The sequence below is a fragment of the Neomonachus schauinslandi genome, chromosome 6, assembly GCF_002201575.2.
Source record: "Neomonachus schauinslandi chromosome 6, ASM220157v2, whole genome shotgun sequence".
Classification (NCBI taxonomy): domain Eukaryota; kingdom Metazoa; phylum Chordata; class Mammalia; order Carnivora; family Phocidae; genus Neomonachus; species Neomonachus schauinslandi.
This window is the reverse complement of record NC_058408.1, coordinates 97,169,316-97,189,849: the sequence shown is the minus strand read 5'-3', so window position 1 is coordinate 97,189,849 and position 20,534 is coordinate 97,169,316. Positions and strand designations below refer to the sequence as shown.

The window sequence follows — 20,534 nt, the reverse complement described above, 5'->3', positions numbered from 1 at the left end:
ATCTCTATATTATGCTGTGGAATATCTTTAGGATATATTGTTAAGTAAAAAGGTACAGAATAGTTGCCTTTTATATAAGCAGGGGTAAAAAATGAACATGTTACATGGTATTTACATTTTAAAAAATTTAATAGCTGTGTATAATGTACTTTGCTTTACAGTTTACAACATACATGTTTTTAAGCAATTAAAAAGTTTTAAACAATTCTTTAAAAATTAAAAATAAAAAAATACTAGTGGCACTACAAAAGAATTCTTTTAATTGAGTCCTTTAAAATACAATATTTTGTTGTATATCACTAGTAGGAAATAGCCTAAAGATAAACTGAATTCATCCAAAAATTTTAAACTGCCTTCTATAGTCTTGTTAGTAATAAAATTGATAGTATTATTCTCAATATATTACATACAGGATAGGATAAAGCAAATACTTTACTGTCGTTAGAAACTATGACCTTCAGGGCGCCTGGGTGGCTCAGTTGGTTAAGCGACTGCCTTCGGCTCAGGTCATGATCCTGGAGTCACGGGATCAAGTCCCGCATCGGGCTCCCTGCTCGGCGGGGAGTCTGCTTCTCCCTCTGACCCTCACCCCTCTCATGTGCTCTCTCTCTCTCTCTCTCATTCTCTCTCTCAAATAAAAGAAAAAATCTTAAAAAAAAAAAAGTATGACCTTCAGCTTAAAAGAGATACGAAACAATAGGAATTAAATTAAAATCCTGTGATCTTTACTTTTAGTCACTTTTAAGAGTATCATTATACACTCTTATTCTTTTCCTTCTAAAAAAAGTGTGTTTTTTTGCCATGACCACTGAATGGTCCTAGAAGTATCTAGCCATGTACAATCTGAAAGCAATGGGCATCCCTTGATTGTTGTAGACTCTATATGAAAAATAACCAGGGCTTCTTAGAGAAGAGTCTGATTTCATATCTGGGGGGGAAAAAGTCTAAGAATAGCCTTGGGTATTACGTGTTACAAAAAAGAGGACCAAGGTCATGTCGGGGGGACAACATCCAGGAGTTTTCACAAAAAGAAATACCAATGGCAATAAATGGAAATATACCAAATATATAAAAATCCATGATTTCGTTATGATACTTTTCTTCCTGAAGTCAATACAAAGCAAACTTCATTGCTTATCTTTGCAAGTTGCTAGGACAACAACTCATTTTTTTAAAAAATTAGTAAATGAGAACGAAACATTTCCCCTGCATCCTATTTGCAGATTGTATTTCAGAATAACTTAATAGTTGATGAGTTAAGTTCTCTGTAGAAGAATTCCAACCAATAAATCTAGAAGAAATTATATTAGAAAATCTCTATACTCCCTAATAGTGGATCAAGACAAAGATTGAAACATTAAGCTTAATGTGGATGGATTAGGCTGTGAAACTTGTTAACCCATTTAGTAACATTACCAACCAGACATATACTTTGGTGTGATATAATAAAATAATCAGGAAAATTTAAACATGGCCTCAGTATCAGATATTAAGAAATTAAAATTAAAGGGGTCAGTTCATGAAGAGGACATAACAACTATACTTCTGTATGCACCTAACATAAGAGCACCTAATTAATATTAAGCAAATATTAACAGAGCTGGAAACAGAAAGAGACAGCAGTAATAGGGGACTTCAGAACCCCACTTTCTTTTTTTTTAAATACTTTATTTATATATTTGACAGCAAGAGAGGGAACACAAGCAGGGGGAGTGGGAGTGGGAGAGGGAGAAGTAGGCCTCCCACTGAGAAGGGACCCTGATGTGGGGCTTGATCCCAGGACCCTGGGATCATGACCTGAGGTGAAGGCAGATGCCCAACGACTGAGCCACCCAGGTGCCCCTCCAGTACCCCACTTTCAACAACAGATAGGTCATCCATATTGGAAAGTCAATAAGGAAATATAGGACTTGAACTATATATCAAATAGACCTAAAAGATCTACAGAGCATTCCATCCAACAGCAGCACATACACATTCTCCTCAAGGACACCACAGAATATTCTGTAGGAGAGATCACATGTTAGGTCATAAAACAAGTCTTAACAAATTTAAGAAGATTGAAATCATATCAAGTATCTTTTCCAGTGATAATGATATGAATCAATAATAGGAACTCGTGAATAATCAGTGGGTCAAAAAATAAGTAAAAGAGAAATATCTTGAGACAAGTGAAAATGGAAACACAACATACTAAAATTTATAGGATGCAGCAAAAACATCTGTAAGGGTAAATAGTGATAAACTGTACCACCGCATATCCTATAAAGCAATAAACAGCTACATTAAGGAAAAAAGAAAAAGTTCTCAAAAAGATAGCCTTTATACTTCCAGGAACTAGGGAAAAAGAAAACCAAACTAAGCCCAGAGTTTGCACAAGGAAGAAAATTACAAAGGTCAGAGCAAAAGTAGAGACAATACATTAGAAAAGATAACAAAACTAAGAACTGTTTTCCTGAAAAGGTAAAAAAAAAAAAAATCGACAGATCTTTAGGGAGACTAAGAAAAAAGACTTAAAATCAAAAATGAAGAGGAGACATTAAAACTGATACTGCATGAATAAAAGGATTATAAGAAACTACCATGAATAATTATATGCCAACAAATTGGGTAGATAACATAGATGAAATGGATAAATTCCTAGAAACATCCAAACACCCAAGACTGAATCACGAAGAATAGCAAATCTAAACAGAGCTTTAACTAGTAAGGAGACTGAATCACTAATGAAAAATCGCCCAACAATAACAGAAAAACTCCAGGACCAGATGGCTACACTAATGCCAGTCCATCTCAAACTCTTCAAAAAATAGGAGTTTTTTATGAGGCCACCATTATGCTTATACCAAAGTCACACAAAGACACTACAAAAAAGTAAAATTACAGGCCAATATCCTTGATGGGCATAGATGCAAAACCCCTTAACAAAAAACTAGCAAACCAAATTTAACAGTACATTAAAATGATCACATACCATGATCAAGTGAGATTTATCCCTGGGATGTAAGAATGGTTCAACATCTGCAAATCAGTCAACACCACATTAATAGAATGAAGGTTAAAAGTCATATGATCATCCTAATAGATGCAGGAAAAGCATTTGGTGAAATTCAACATCCTTTCATGATAAATATCCTCAGTAAAGTGGGGCGCCTGGGTGGCTCAGTAATTAAGCGTTTGCCTTCAGCTCAGGTCATGATCCCAGGGTCCTGGGATTGAGCCCCATGTCAGGTTCCCTGCTCAGCGGGAAGCCTGCTTCTCCCTCTCCCACTCCCCCTGCTTGTGTTCCCTCTCCTGCTGTCTCTCTCTGTGTCAAATAAATAAATAAAATATTTTAAAAAATTGTCAGTAAAGTATAGGAGGAATATGCCTCAACATTGGCCATAAGTGACAAGCCCACAGCTAACATCATACTCAGTGGTGAAAAGCTGAAAGTTCTTCCCGTAAGATCAAGTGTAAGATGAAGATGCCAACCCTCATCACCTCTATTCAAGATAGTATTGAATGTTCTAGCCAGAGCAATTTTAGTAGAGAAGAAGAAATAAAAATGCATCCAAATTAGAAAAGAAGAACTAAAATTGTCTCTCTTTGCAGATGACATATTATATATAGAAAACCCTTAAAAGAGTCTGCCAAAACTCTGAACTAATAAATGACCAGTAAAGTTTCAGGATACAAAGTCAACATAAAAAATTAGTAGCATCTCTATACACTAAGAACAAACTCTGAAAGAGAATTAAGAAAGCAGTCCCATTTACAATATCATCGAAAACAATAAAATACTGAGGAATAAATTTAACCAGGGAGTGAAAGACCTGTACACTGAAAACTGTATAAGACATCAATGAAAGAAATTGAAAAATACACAAATAAATGGAAAGATAGTGCATGTTCTTGGATTAGAAGAATTTTGTTAAAATGTACTACTGAACGTGATCCACAGATTCAGTATAACCCCTATCAAAATTCCAATGGCATTTTTCACATAAATAGAACAATCCTGGAATACATATGGAACCACAAAAGACCAGGAATAGCCAAAGCAATCTTGAGAAAGAACAGCAAAGCTGGAGCATCAAGCTCCTGATTTCAAACTATATTACAAAGCTATAGTAATCAAAACAGTATAGTACTGACATAAACACAGACACACAGACCAATCAAACAATAGATAGCCCAGAAATAAACCCACATATATAAAGTTAACTAATCAGTGACAAGGCACCAACAACACACAGTGGGAAAATTTGGTCTCTTCAATAAATGGTGTTGGAAAAACGGGTATCTATATGCAAAAGAAAGAAATTGAACCCTTATTTTTACCATTAACAAAATGTAACTCAAAATGGGTTAAAGACATAAATGTAAGACCTGAAACTAAAACTAGAAGAAAACATGGGGTGAAAAGCCCTTTGACACTGGTCTTGGTAATCATTTTTTAGGTATGACACTAAAAGCACAAGGAACAAAAGCAGAAATAAATAGGTGGACCTACAAATGAAAGAAGTTTTTGCACAGCAGAGGACACAGTCAATGAAATAAAAAGGCAGCCTATGGAATGAGAAAATATTAGCAGACCATTTATCTGATAAGGAGTTAATATCCAAAATATAAAAGGAACTCCTATAACTCAGTGGCTAAAAGAACCAAATAATCTAGTTTAAAAATGGGCAAAGGACCTTGAATAGGTACTTTTCCAAAGAATATAACAAATGGCCAACAGGTGCATGAAAAGATGCTTAGTGTTAACCTCACAATCATCAGGGAAACGCAAATCAAAACCACAGTGAGAGAACACCCCACATCTGTTAGGATGACTATTACCAAAAAAAACAAAGGACAAGTATTGGTGAGGATATGAAGAAAGGGGGAACGCTTGTTCCCACTGCTGGTGGGAATGTAAACTGTGCAAATAGAAAACAATATGGAGGTTCCTCAAAAAATTACAGATGGAACTAACTATATGACCCAGCAAATTCCACTTCTGATACCTGAAGGAAATAAAAACAGGTTCTTGAAGAGATAACTGCACTCCCATGTTCATTGTAGCATTTTTTGCAATAGACAAGAAACAACCTAAGTGTCCGTTACCAGATGAATGGATAAAGAAAATGTGTGATGTACACACATATATATATTTGCGTGTGTGCACACACACACACACACACACCAGAATAATACTCAGCCACAAAAAGAGGGAAATACTTCCATTTGCAACAACATGGATGAACCTGAAGGGCGTTATTCTAAGTGAAATAAGCTAGAGAAAGATCATGTCATTTATATGGGGAATCTTAAAAAAAGAAAGTCAAATTTGTAGAAATGGAGAATAGAATGTTGTTTGCCAGGGGCTGGGGTGGGGGTAGGGGAAATGGGAAATTGGTCAAGGGTACAAACTTTCTGTTATAAGATGTACAGCGTGGTGACTGTAGTTAACAATACTGTATTCTATGCCTGAAGTTTGCCGGGAGAGTAGATCTGAAGCATTCTTATTCATGCAAAAAAAGTGTGAGATGATGGATGTGTAAATTAACTCCTTTGTGGTAGTCATTTCACAATGTATACGTATGTGAAATCACATTGTATGCTTCACATATATACAGTTTTGTTTGTCAGTTCAATCATACCTAAATAAAACTGGAAAAAAATGATACCAGTTACAAAAACCATAAGAAATAAAAATGAACACTTTTGCCATTTCTGTCAAAAAAGGAAATTAATATTAATTTTGTAAATGTGATAATAGTATTACTGTGTTACATATTTATATATGTGAGAGGTATATGCCATTAGAGATACATACACATTTATAGGTGAAATGATTTGATGTCCACAGTTTGCTTTAAAGTACCTGAAAAAGGAAAATGGGAGGGGCATCGATGAAACAAGGTTATTTAACTTTTGCTGGTTGTTAAAGCCAAGTGATGGTTATTTGATGGTGTGTGTGTGTGTGTGTGTGTATATATTTGTATTTATATTTATATATACATGTCTTTACTTTTATGTAGTTTGAAATTTTCCATGATAAAAAGAAAAATCAATTTCCTTACATAGCCATATATATATTTACACTATTAAATGATGAAAGCAGAATATAAAATTGTATATATAGCTACAACTCTGAAGAAAAACAGTTGAGTTGAAAAACCAGTTGTGCTTGTTGTGTTAAGCTGTCATCACAAATTACTTTTTTATATACATAACCAGTTTTATGTTTTTACCATAAATTTTTAAAAGACTATATATAGTAGACCCTTCAACAACACAGGTTTGAACTGAATGGGTCCACTTACACACAGATCTTTTTCAACAAATATATTGGTAAAGTTTTTGGAGATTTGCAACAATTTGGAAAAATTCACAGGTAAACTGTGTAGCCTAGAAATACAAAAAAAATTAAGATTAAGTTAGGTATTGTTTATGTTATCAGTAAGGTTTTCAGTCAGAAGCAGGCTGTTAGTAAAGTTTTGGGGGGAAGCAAAAGTTGTATATGGATTTTTGACTGCACAAGGGATTGACACCCCAACCCCTGAATTGTTCGAGGGTCAACTGTGTATTGTAGCAACTGTGTGTTAAAAATAGCTGTATTTGTGCACTCTGGTTTAATTGCAGTCTTTCTGCAGAGGCTTTATATAAAAGCATAACTAGTTTGAAAACTGAAGATGATACCATTTTTAGGTTTTGTGATATTTTATAGGTATGTACTTGGGATTCAACAAGATCCTGATTATAATGATCCTGAAAGGCAATGCAAAAAATGACTAGTATCTCTTTAATGATGGCTTCAGCTCAATATAATGATAAGAACATAATTAAGTACTTTTAAAATACTTGAAAATAGCCTGCAGTTCTCTTAGGTTTAAGTCATTCTACCTTGAAAAGTCAGCTATTTGTTAAGTTGTTAAGTTAAATTGTGAAGACAATAGAAGAGAAAAATTGACTCCATGTATTAAAGATTAACCTATTTTTCTTGAAGATTATTTTCTTTTATCAGGCCTTCTAATGATAAAGGGTTTTGTCTTTTTTTTTTTTTTTTAGGAAGGTGGAGTGTTTACTTTTGGAGCTGGAGGGTATGGTCAGTTGGGTCATAACTCTACCAGTCATGAAATAAACCCAAGGAAAGTTTTTGAACTTATGGGAAGCATTGTCACTCAGATTGCTTGTGGAAGGTAAGCTATTATAAGAGAGAATCTTAGTCTCCATAACACAATTATTTAGGATTTTTTTTTTTTTTAACAGTCCAGAGGTCTTTTATTTTTTTACACCTACCCAGTCATGAATTTATAGGGAGTGGGTTCCAGCAGCTGAAGCTTCTTTCCATTGGTTCTCACAAAGTGTACTTCTCTGGGTGGAGCAGGCTGGCAGTTCAGTTGAATTCAAGTACTTTTTTCTTCGGCTTCCTTTTTTTCTGATCATTTTCCTTTACATGTTTCAGAAAGCTCTATCTTGGCTCTCAGAGTGCTTAATGTCTTCAGCATGCACAAAAATTTTCTAGGCAAAAAGAATCTTGCCCTTGTTTATTTACAACAGTGCCAACAGCATGCTGGGTAACATTGTAGACTTCATTTTGCCCTGGTAACATTGGTGGGGCATTGCTTTTTGAATAGTGCCCGTCCCCTTGATGTCTACAGTATAACCTTTCTTGTGGATTTGCATATGTGTGGCCAAAGGAATAATTCCATGTTTTCTAAAAGGCCTGGAGAACATACAGGGGTGTCTCTCCTTTTTCCCTTTGTGTTGGTCATTTTACAAATTACTGGAAGATAGCAGTTCCTAGCTGAAATAGGGATTTTTTTTTAAACAAATTGTTTAGCAATTTAGGAATCTAAGATAAAAACATTCTTCCCTAAATGCCTAATTTGCTGCTGAGGAGTAATAGTAACAGGAGAAACATTTTTTTCTACTGATTATTTTACTTTTCTCTATTTGAAATAAGTTTATCTGGGACAAGATATTAATAATGAATACATAATATATTTATTGTATATAGCATCACACTTGAAGGGAAAGTACAAATCATCTTATTTTTCTTTTTCTTTTCCACCTTTTTTTTAATTTAAAGAATGCGGAAATTGAGCAGTTAATTATTTAACACATAAAATTAGTTATTGGTAAAAGTTGAATTGGAATACTCGTTCCCAGTTCTTGGGAGTAAATAGAAGAGTCACAACTTTGAAATTGAGCTTCACCTTTGGTGGTTTAAATTAGGTAGACTGTCAAAAAACAAAGTGTACTTTGTTTGACTAAGCTTAATTTTTTCTGCGTAGTAGATATCCATATACAATATGGTTCAGTTTTGCCAACTTTTAACTTCAAATACTTGAAATCACACTGTAGGGAGTCTTTGGTGACTTTTCTTTTTTAACATGTTACTTATATGATTGATTATCTGTATGTGTGAAGCTGTGGTTCTCCATCATTAGATCTCATTGCTGTGTTTTATTCAGTTATATGCATATATAATTATTTATTCATTCTATTACTGACAGGTATTTGGGTACTTCAGTTTTTGGCAATTACAAATAATTTTGCTTTGAACATTTATTATATGATATACATAAACCTTCATATTTCTTTTTTTTTTTTTTTAAAGATTTTATTTATTTATTTGAGACAGAGAGAATGAGAGAGAGCACATGAGAGGGGGGAGGGTCAGAGGCAGAAGCAGGCTCCCTGCCGAGCAGGGAGCCCGATGCGGAACTTGATCCAGGGACTCCAGGATCATGACCTGAGCCGAAGGCAGTCGCTTAACCAACTGAGCCACCCAGGCACCCAACCTTCATATTTCTAAGTATATACCTAAAATGGGATTGCTGGGTCATAGAGGATACTTACCTTGAAATTTTGCAGGTTAATGTCACTCTATTTACCAGAATGATTATACCAATTTACATTCTTGTTAATATTGCATGAGAATTCCTGACACTCTATGTCCTTGTCCCTATTGATCAGATTGAAATTTTTGCTAATCTCTTGGGTATATAGTGTTACTTAATCATGATTTGAATTTGCATTTCCATGATTTGAGACAGATTGAATTGAATCTGTAGATCACTTTGGGAAGTATTGACATCTTAACAATATTAAGTCTTCCAAGCCATGAACAGGAGATATCTTTTCATTTATGTCTTTGTTTCAGTAATTTTTCTGTAGTTTTCATCGTCTTTTAAATTTCTTTTTGGATTGTTCATTATTAGTGTATAGAAATGGAACTCATTTTTGCATGTTGATTTTGTATCCTTCTGCGCTTTGGTGATTTTGTACACAGATAATTTTACTTCTTCCTTTTCAATTTAGGTGCCTTCTATTTCTTTTTCTTGCTCGAGCTTCCAGTACTATGTTTAATAGAAGTATTCAAAGTAGGCATCCTTGCCTCGTTCCTGATGTTAGAGGAAAAGCTTTCAGTCCTTTACCATTGAGTATGATGTTTGTTGTGGGTTTTCCGTATCTGGCTTTTATTATGTTGAGATAATTTTCGTCTATTCTTAGTTTTTGAGTTTTTTTTTTTAATCATAAAAGGGTGTTGAGTTTTGTTGATTTTTTTTTTTTTTCCTGCATCAGTTGAGATGATGATGTGGGTTTTTTTCTTCATTGTCTTAATGCTGTAAATTACACTGATGAATTTGTGTATGCTGAACCATCCCTGCATCCCATTTGGCTATGCTGTATAGTTTTTTCATTATTACTACTGAATTCTGTTTGCTAATATTCTATTGAGAATTTTTGCATCAGTACCCATAAGGGATAATGGTCTGTAGTTTTCTTGTAGTGTTCTTGTCTGACTTTGATATCAGGACAATGCTGGCCTCATAGAATGAATTAGAAAGTTGCACCTCTTCAAGTTTTTTGGGAAAGTGTGAATAGGATTGGTGTTAGTTCTTTAAATGCTAAGTAGAAGTCACTAATGAAGCCTTTGGTGTAGGGCTTTTCTTTGTTGGGAGATTTTTGATTATTGATTCAATTGTTTTACTATTTATAGATCTGTTTTCCTATTTTTTCGTGATTTAGTATTAGTAGGTTTTGTATTTCTAGGATTTTGTCTATTTCATCTAAATCATCTAATTTGTTGGCAAATAACTGTTTATAGTTCTCTCTTATGATCCTTTTTATTTTGATAGCATTAGTAGTAATAGCCCCACTTTTATTCTGATTTTAGTAAGTTCTTTTTTCTTGGTCAAGTTAGCTAAAGTTTTGTCAATTTTGTTGATCTTTGTAAAACCAACTTTTAGTTCCATTGACTTTTGCTGTTTTTCCATTCTCTATTTCATTTATCTCAGCTCTCATCTTTATTATTTCCTTTTTTCTGCAAGTTTTGTGTTTAGCTTTTTTTTTTTAAGGTCCTTAGGTTGTCAAGTTGGGTTGTTCACATGAGATCTCTCTTCTGTTTTTTTGTTTTGTTTTTGTTTTTAGGTAGGCTCCATGGCCAGCATGGAGCCCAGTTCAGGGCTTGAACTCACAACCCTGAGATCAAGACCTAAACTGAGATCAAGAGTCGGACGCTTAACTGACTTAGCCACCAGGCACCCCAAGATCTTTCTTGGTTTTTAATGTAAATTTCCCCCTTAGCACTGCTTTCCCTGCATCTTTTGTTTTGATATGTTGTGTTTTCATTTTCATTTATCTCTTAAGTCTTTCTAATTTCTCTTGTGATTTCTGATTCATGTTATTGGATTTCCACAGATTTGTGAATTTTCTAATTTCCTTATGTTGCTGAGTTCTAACATCATCCCGTTGTGGTTGGAGAAGATACTTTGTATGGTGTCTATCTTTTAAAATCTATTGAGACTTACTTTCTGGCCGAACATAGGATCTAACGTGGACAGTGTTCGTGTACGTTTGAGAAGAATGTGTATGTTGTTGTTGGGTAGTGTGTGTCCTGTTAGATCTAGTTGACTTAATTGTGTTGTTCAAGTTGTCTGTTTCCTTACTTATCTTCTGTGTGGTTTTTCTATTTATTATTGAGAGCAGGGTTATTAAAGTCTCCAACCATTTATTGTAGAATAATTTCTTCCTTCAATTCTTTCAGTTTTTGCTTCATATATTTTGATGGTCTTTTATTAGATGTGTAAATGTTTTAATTGTTTCTTTTTGCTGTACTGAACCTTTTGTTAAAATATAATGTCCTTTGTCTCTTGTAACCTTTTTTGATTTAAAACCTATTTTATCTGATAGTAGTGTGCATGATTTGTAGATCTTATTGTAATAGTATGTTTAATTTTGTAAGAAACCACCAAACTGCCTTCTAAAGTGGCTGTATCATTTTGTTTACCCATGTTGGTTAATTTTGTTTTCCTTTAAATAAATAGGCCACACATCCCAATTTCTTTGTAAGCCCATATATACATGGAGCTGTTTCTGTGATCTTCATCTTACTCCTTCAATACCTGTATCCCTGTGCCCCTTTCACACTATATAAATTTTATGACACTGTAATTCTGCTGTTTGGAATAAAGCAGGTCCTTTTTGTCATATCCATCAAGAATGCTTGGGTTGGAGGCACCTGGGTAGCTCAGTCAGTTAAACATCTATTTTTAGCTCAGGTCATGATCTCAGGGTCCTGGGATCGAGCCCCAAGGAGGGCTCTCTGTTCAGTGGGGAGTCTGCTTCTCCCTCTCCCTTTTTCCCCTCCTCCACATGCACATGTGTGCGCTTTCTCTCTCAAATAAAATCTTAAAAAAAAAAAAAATGCTTGGGCTATTTCTGGCCTCTTACTTTCATAGAAATTTTAATATCAGCCTGTCAGGGTTCTCCAAAAAAATTTTGGGGGGATTTTGATTAGTAGTGTTTCGAATCTCTAGATTAATTTGTCGAAAAGTTGTCTTTATGGCTTTTCTAATCAACTTCCAAACTTCTTTAATGTCTTCTAATTAAATGTTTAAGATTTTTCATCATAAAGGTCTTGTATATCTTTTGGTAATTTTATTGCTAGATACTTCTTTTTTTAAAGATTTTGTTTATTTATTTGACAGAGAGAGACATAGCGAGAGCAGGAACCTAAGCAGGGGGAGTGGGAGAGGGAGAAGCAGGCACTCTGCAGAGCAGGGAGCCCGATGTGGGACTCGATCCCAGGACCCTGGGATCATGACCTGAGCCGAAGGCAGACGCTTAATGACTGAGCCACCCAGGCGCCCTAGATACTTCTTTATAATACTATTATTTTATAAGTTCTACTTTCAAAGGTATCTTTGGCATGTAGAAATAGTTGACGTTTATATATTAATTTTAAATCCAACCACTTTGGTAAACTCTTATTAATTTATGTACACAATCATATTATCTGAATCAATTTAGTTTGTTTCTTCATTTATAATACTTATGCTTAACATATTTCTTGCCATTACTAATGTCCTGGCTGGGACACTAGGATAATGTTCGCTAGAAGTGCTGAAGCTCGGGGTGCTTGGGTGGCTCAGTTGTTAGGCATCTGACTCTTGATTCCAGCTCAGGTCATGATCTCAGGGTTGTGAGATCTAGCCCTGCATCGGGCTCTGTGCTTAGGATCCTTCCCCAACCTTGTGCTCTCTTGCTCTCAAAAAAAAAAAAAAGTGCTGAAGATCAAGACATCCAGACATCCTTGTTCTGCATTCTCTCTGTGGGAAAACTTTCAGTATTTCACAATTCAGTATCATGTTTGCCATACGTTTTTTGTAGATACCTATATCAGATTAAGGAATTTCTCTTTTTTTCCCCTAGTATAGAGGGATTTTTTTTTTTAAATGAATGGATGTTAAGTTTTTAATGTTGGTCTTTCTGGATCTATTGAGATAATTTATGATTTTTCCCCTTTAATCTGTTAATGTGGTGAATTCTATAAATGGATTTTACTAACTAAAAACAGCTTTATTTTTCTGTAGTAACTCCAATTTAGTCATCATGTTATCATTTTATATAGTGCTGCATTTGGTTTGCCAATATTTTTTAAATAATTGTTTTTATGTTTATTGCTGAACTTGGTTTATAATTTTCTGTTCTTATTCTTTTAGCAAGATTTTATTACTAAGGTTATGCTAGTCTAATAATATATGTTGAGGATTGTCCCCTTGTTTTCTGTTTATTTGAAATAGAACCACTTTGGAAGTTAGTAGACCTTGTCATTTAAAGCCATCTGCGCCTGGTATTTTATTTTTTGGAATTTTAAAAAACATTCTTCAGTTTCTTTATAAGGTAGCTTTTAAATTTTTTCTTGAGTCAGTTATTTGTAAGTTAAATTTTTCCATTTTTGCTTAAATTTTAAACATATTAATGTAAAGTTTCCAGTGTCTGTATTGGCCTGTTCCTGTGTGCAAACAATTATGCCAGCGACCTCTAATAAGAAATATTTGTCTCTTATTCTGTGGATCGTTCTGAGACAGTTCTTTGGGCCATGGGTCAGCTGGAGCGGCTCTTATTTTTGCTGTACATTGCAGCTGTTTCAAGATGCATGTCCACTAAGGGAGACTTTGCTCAGTCTGTGGCTAAGAGGGGTGGCTTTGTTACTTATTTCAGGCCAGAGGGACAATGGCTACCTTTGGGTTTTATTCTCTTGGGAGTAACACCTGTACACGTACATCTCAAGCTTCTGATTGTATCACATTTACTAAAATCCTGTTGACCAAAGCAAATTACAATTACATGGCCAAACCTAAGGTTAAGGTAGGGGAATACATGCTGCTTATCTCCCATCAGGCTGTAACAAGACTGTGCATATTTAATACTACAGGATAGTAAAGAAGTGGGATTACTATTTCAGTATACCACAGATACACAGATCTTAAGGTTTTTTTTTTTTTTATGTTTGTAGGCTCTATAGTGATCTCTTCTTTTTTTTTCTTTTTTGAAGTTGGTAAATTATCCTTTCTTTCCTGATCTCTTTTTTAAAACCTATGTTTTCCAGAGAAGCCTCTGGAAAATTTATCAATTTATTAATCTTTTCAAAGTATCCACCTTTGTTCTTTATGATCCGTATTTTGTGTATATTTTTCATTTCATACCTTTCAGTCTTTAGTTCATTCAGTGGTGGGATGCAGTGTTCTGTATATGCCCAGTATGTAAAATTTTTCTAACAATGTTCAGATCTTCTATGTGGTGTTTTTTTGTTGTTGTTGTTTGTTTTGCTTGATCATTTTTAATCAGTTAACAATAAATATTATACTGTCTTACAATGTTTGACTATTTTCAGTTTCTTCTTATAGATCTAAACAATTTTTTATTTTGAGGCTATCTTGATTCTTAAGTGCATAAAATTCCAGTTTTATCTCTCCTTGGTGAATCGAACTTTTCATCATCGACCTCTAAATCTCTAGTAATATATATATATTTTTTAAAGTCGGTTCCATGCCCAGTGTGGAGCCCAGTACAGGGCTTGAACTCATGACCCTGAGATCAAGACCTGAGCTGAGGTCAAGATTTGGATGCTTAACCGACTAACCCACCCAGGCGCCCCAATACTTTTGATTTTTTAAAGTCTCTTTTATCTGATGTTAATAGAGCTATATCTGCCTATATGTTTTTTCCTATTTTGTCTGTTATATTCATTTTTTACATATTTGTTCATACTCTTTTACTTTGTCTTTCTGCACATTTTAGATGAATATCATGTAAACAGTATTAAGTTGGATCTTTAAAAATGTAGTCTGGCAAATTTGCCATTTGCAACATGGATGGATCTAGAGGGTATAATGCTAAGTGAAATAGAGAAAGACAAATACCTTATGATTTCACTCATATGTTAAGAAACAAAACAAACGAACAAAGGAAAAAAAAAGACAAAAAAGCAGATTGAAACATAGAGAATAAACTGGTGATTGCCAGAGGGAGGGTTGGTAGGGGGAATGGTGAAATAAGTGAAGAGGATTAAGAGTACATTTATCATGATAAGCAATGAGTAATGTGTACAATTGTTGAATCACTATACTGTACACCTGAAACTAATAGAACACTGTATGTTAACTATACAGGAATTATAATTTTAAAAACATAAATAAACTTTAAAAAAATAAGAATTATTGAATCATTCTATTTTATACCTGAAACTACTGTAACACTGTATGTTAATTATACTTGAATTAAAAAAAAAATCCACTCTAGCAATTTTGTTTTTTAAATTGACCATTCTGTTTGTTTTATAATTACTGATACATTTGCACTTAAACCTGCCATAATATTTGTACTGTTTTTGCCATCTATTTTTAATGTTTAATTTTTTTTCTTTTCTGTTTTGCTTTTCTTTAGATTGATAATTTTTTAAGTTAGTTTAATTCCCTTTACTTGTTTGGAAACTATACCTTCCTTTTTAGTTGTTACATTAAACATAAACAGAAATAATATATATCCTTAATTTATATTAATAAATACCTTTCTCTTTTTCTGGGCAATATAAGGACTTCCGTTTACCTTTCCCATCTTTTCATTCTCTATATGTATTAAACTTCACAAAAACATTGCTTCATATAGTCAAGGTACATTTAGAAATACCTGTATATTTATTACCTTTTTTTTTTCACTCTTCATACATATTTTCTAATTCCTTTTGTCTGAACACCCTTTGGAATTTTCTTTGAGTAGATCTACAGACCCTTTTATGTATCTAAAAAATGTTTTATTTTACCTTCATTCTTAAATGATATTATTCGTGGTTATAGAACTCTAGCTTGGTATAATTGCTTTCAGTTCTATGAAGATAATATTCTGTTGTCTTTTGGCTTTGGTTGTTGTGGAGAAGCCAGCTATTAATCAGTATGTTGCTCCTTTGAAGGTAATGTGTTTCTTTTTAATCTTTCTCCAGTTTTGATTTCATTTGTCGAAGTATGATTTCCTCATTTTCTTATGGGCTTCTTGAATCTGTGGAATAATATCTTCGATTAGTTATAGGGGATTCTAAGCTATTATCTCTTTAGATATAGCTTCACCTTTCTTCATGGGACTCTGGATGTGTATTGAATCTTCTCCCTCTGCCTTGTAGCCTTATTCTTCATTTTCTACATTTTTGACCCTCTTTGCTGCTTTCTTGATTGTTTTTATGATTTGTATTTTAGCCCATTCTTATGCTATATCAGTTTTTCATTAAACCTATCCTTCAAGACATTGATTTTAGTTATTTTGACTTCTTAGTACTCGTCTTTCTTACTGGTTCTTTTTAAAATCTGACATTTTTTTTCTTTAGTGTTTCCAGTTGTCTGTCAGTTTTCAAGCTTGGCTTTTATTTCTTGGACACTAAAAAACTATTGAACATAGTTGTTCTACATTCTTGTGTTTGATAATTCCAGTATCTGAAATCTTTAGGATCTATTTCTATTTCTTTTTTTCTGCTAAATTTTGTTCATGGTGCCCTGTTTCTTTGTATGCCAGTTTTGTGTGCTTGACCACGTATTTGAAAAATTAGGGGAGTGATTTGACAAAAGCTTTCCTTTCCTTTTCCCATATATGGACTAGAATTTATCATAAAAAGTAAATGAAAGCTCATCATATGTATGAGCCAGGAGTGCTTCTATTAAAATTTTGTTTATACCGTTAAAGTTATACATGAATATATGTTCCCAAAATTTAGAGAGTTCATCTTTTCTTGTTTATCTACTTCATGCATAATTCATTAAGAGACTATAAAGCAATATTTTATTTATTTACTTCTTAAAGATTTATTTATTTGAGAGAGAGAGAGAGCTCGTGCATGCACACGCTGGGGAGGGGCAGAGGGAGAGAATCTCAAGCAGACTCCTTGCCGAGTGTGTAGCCCAATGCGGGGCTCAGTCTCACAACCTTGAGATCATGGCCTGAGCCAAAACCAAGAGTTGGATGCTCAACTGACTGGGTTAACCAGGCGCCCCTATAAAGCAATACTTAAACATAATTTTTTTCAGGTGAAATACTTCATCAGTCCCTTGTGAAATAATCACAAATGATTTAAGGTTATCTAATTTTGTAATCCTTAACAAGTAGAATGATTGGGATAGTTATTCTTAGCTTTAGGAATTCAATTCTTTTTAGTAATTTAATTAATTTATTCAACTATTGTGTTGGGGAAAAATTTTCAGTTATATATTAAGATGTAAGGATTTATCTGTAGAGGGAATGTAGGTAGATACATGGTATCTTGACCAGTTTTACTTCCAGGTAGTCAACATAAGATGTAATAACTTCCTTATGGAATAATTGCCAAAAGCCTCCTGAAGGAAGCAGCTGAGGAAAACCAGAAATGTGAATCCATCAAGGAGATGATCCAGAAGTAAAAGGTTCAAATTCTAGTGGTATAATATCATAGTGTTTTTGAGCTATTATATCAAATCTAGGACTTAGGATGGTTGTTTGTTTAGTGGCTCTTAACTCTGACTTAATGCTGTTTATCTTCTGGAGAGATTTTAGAAATGTATATTATTGGGGCACCTGGGTGGCTCAGTCGTTAAGCGTCTGCCTTCCGCTCAGGTCATGATCCCAGTGTCCTGGGATCGAGCCCCGCATCGGGCTTCCTGCTCAGCGGGAAGCCTGCTTCTCTCTCTCCCTCTCCCACTACCCCTGCTTGTGTTCCCTCTTCACTGTGTCTTTCTGTGTCAAAAAAATAAATAAAATAGTAAAAAAAAAAAAGAAACATATTATTGTCTAGGTTAATCCCTAGGTGATTCCAATATGCAGCAAGGTTTAAGAACCACTCCTTTGGTATACCATTTTGAGGAGGAGTTTAATGAACTAGTATTGCAATAATTTTTAAGCTGTATGTTCTTTCGAGATATCACAGTGGTTGCTTCCTGAAGGAGGCATACTGGGCAGTGTTAACCCCTTCTTCAGGCATAGCAGTTTTTCTGTTTTATATGCTAGGATTCCATTTAACATTTCATTTGTTAAAAGAGTATCTTTGGTTAAAAAATTCTGATTTCCCTTGGCTCAAAGGTAAAATGGTTCTTAGATTCTACTTAGATTTTCAGTAATATGGCAGACTAGATAACTTGAAAACACTTTTGAATCAAAACACCTTTTTAAATATCAGGTTAGTTTGCCAGAAACTAAAGGGAATGCCGCAGGGCAAAAACAAAGAAATCTGAAAGCTATTGGTGTCTGTTTGAACGGATTTTGGAGGTGCCCTGAAAGAATTTGCCTGTGGAGGTAATATATTAATTAGCCTATATTGCTAAAACTTAGTGGCTTAAACAGTTTTTTTATTTCGCTGATAGTTCTTTGATTCGGTAATTTGGGCGAGGCTCAGCTGGGCAGTTCTCATCTTAGCTGGACAGTTCACCAGCTGATTATCTGGCTAGGGGCTGGGTAGTTTGGCATGGTCATAGCTGGGACAGCTTGTCTCTGCTCCAAGTTATATGTCATCCTTTACATGCTAATTTTGGATTAGTCTCAAGATAGTAGAACAGAGTTCTAAAGAGAGGGAAAGAATGCAAAGCCACTTGTAAGGCATAATGTCAGATCAGATACACTGTCATTTCTGCTGCATTCTGTATTCAAAGCAAGCCACAGGTTAGAGTCCAGGTTTAAGACATGGAGAAATAGATTCCCCATCTTTTTTTTTTTTTTTTGTAAAGATTTTATTTATTTATTTGACAGAGCATAAGCGGGGCGGGGCCGGGGTGGGAAGCAGCAGGCAGAGGGAGAGGGAGAAGCAGGGTCCCCGCTCAGGGGGCTCTATCCCAGGACCCTGGGATCATGACCTGAGCTGAAAGCAGACACTTAGCCGACTGAGCCACCCAGGTGCCCCAATAGATTCCCCATCTTGATGGAAACAGCTGCAGAAGTCATATTGTAAGCATAATGGGTATAGAGAGAAGAATAATTTTGGCTCTTTTGATAAACAATATATCATAGAGGGCAAAGGAGTTTAGGAGAGGAGATGAGACCTAAGAACTGATAGAAGCATTAGTGAGGCCTGAGAAACAATCTCCTCCCAGTAAAACCACATCATGGAAAGAGTTCACCATGAAATACTCCCTTGCTAGCATAAGGAGACTTTTCTGTCCTTGGTCTAGTTTCGGGTTTGAATCTCCTCTGAGAATCTGTAACCACAGGACTACTGTAAGGTGGGTTTGGCGCTTGTCAAAGTCACCCTGGGTTGGTGTTTATGTATTAAATTTCACAATGTATAATGGGTTTTAAATGAAAAACAGGGTGGCAGATTTGGGGTAAAAAAAACTTCTAGAAATGGGATAAAAATTTCATCACTGAAATTTAAAATAAAGTGGGTAATTAAAATAGCAGGTTAGACACACTGCTAAAAAGAAAAGTATGATTTGAAAAACAGATCGAGAGAAATTACCCACAAAGGGGCATGGATATAAAAGAGACATTAAAAGATAGGTAGGATATATTGGGAAGTTGCAACATTTGTATAATACTATCAAGGAGAAAATAATTGAATAAATGTGAGAGAGACGGTATTTATAGAAATAACACTTAAGAATTTGCCGGACTTGGGGCGCCTGGGTGGCTCAGTCGGTTGGGCGGCTGCCTTCGGCTCAGGTCATGATCCCAGGGTCCTGGGATCGAGTCCCACATCGGGCTCCCCGCTCTGCGGGGAGCCTGCTTCTCAACCTCTCCCACTCCCCCTGCTTGTGTTCCCTCTCTCACTGTGTCTCTCTCTGTCAAATAAATAAATAAAATCTTTAAAAAAAAAAAAAAAAGAATTTGCCGGACTTGATTGAAGCCATAAAACCTGAGATTGAGGAACACAAGGCTTGAGCTGGATAATCATCTTTAACCCAAACATATAAGGTTCCTAAACATACAGTGGTGAAACATCAGAGGGAGTTGCATAGGTTCAGATTAGTGGGTTTTTTCAGCTTCAGTTCTGCAGTTTCTTAGATTTGCTTCCACTCTGCTACCTCCAAAGGAGTCTGGGTGCATAGATATAAGGATCAGTTTCTTTAGAAGAAAGGAAACATTGTTTCATTTTATATATTTATGCATTGTTTTATTATACACACACACACACCCCCCCTCAATCTTCTGATTGGCACTGGATTACTTGCCCAGTTCTTACTGTAAAACTTTTGATTGGTGTCCAAAGGTGGGTCATCATAGATCCTTTAGGCTAGAATGTTACAGGGAAGGGAAGGGGAGAACTTGGACAGTATAGTTAGATGCTACCTCTTGTGCTGAGTCATCTTTTATAAGGGATTCCACTGTAGATCTGGGCCTTTCTAAATTTGGACATTTGTGGAAATTTTCTGGGTAGAGAATTCATTCAGTATAGAGTAAGACTTTTAATAACTAATTTGCACAGAACATTTTAGAACTATAATGGTTTTGTTAATGTATTTTTGAAGAGAGAAATTATCAGTTAATATTTGTGTGCTCTTCTAAATGTAAATTATTTGGAAGATATCAAAGTCTGAGATTTTCTGTCATTTTACTCTAGGCAGCACACTTCTGCTTTTGTTCCTTCATCAGGACGAATTTATTCTTTTGGACTTGGTGGTAATGGGCAGCTAGGAACTGGTTCAACAAGCAACAGGAAAAGTCCTTTCACTGTGAAAGGAAATTGGTTCCCTTATAATGGGCAGTGTCCACCAGATACTGGTAAGTTTTGTTATATTAAAGCTTTGCTACACACGTTGAAGTTG

The 20,534-nt window shown here is 34.9% G+C and overlaps 1 protein-coding gene across 2 annotated transcripts in view; it reads left to right on the top strand.

Annotated features, from left to right (window-relative positions):
* HERC4 (HECT and RLD domain containing E3 ubiquitin protein ligase 4) overlaps positions 1-20,534 on the top strand; it is a 132,957-nt gene that overhangs the window by 41,814 nt on the left and 70,609 nt on the right. For both annotated transcript variants that reach the window (XM_044916044.1, XR_006540225.1), the window contains exons 7-8: positions 7,039-7,169; positions 20,330-20,490. In XM_044916044.1, the coding sequence (XP_044771979.1) occupies positions 7,039-7,169; positions 20,330-20,490 (292 nt within the window). The remainder of the gene's footprint in view (positions 1-7,038; positions 7,170-20,329; positions 20,491-20,534) is intronic.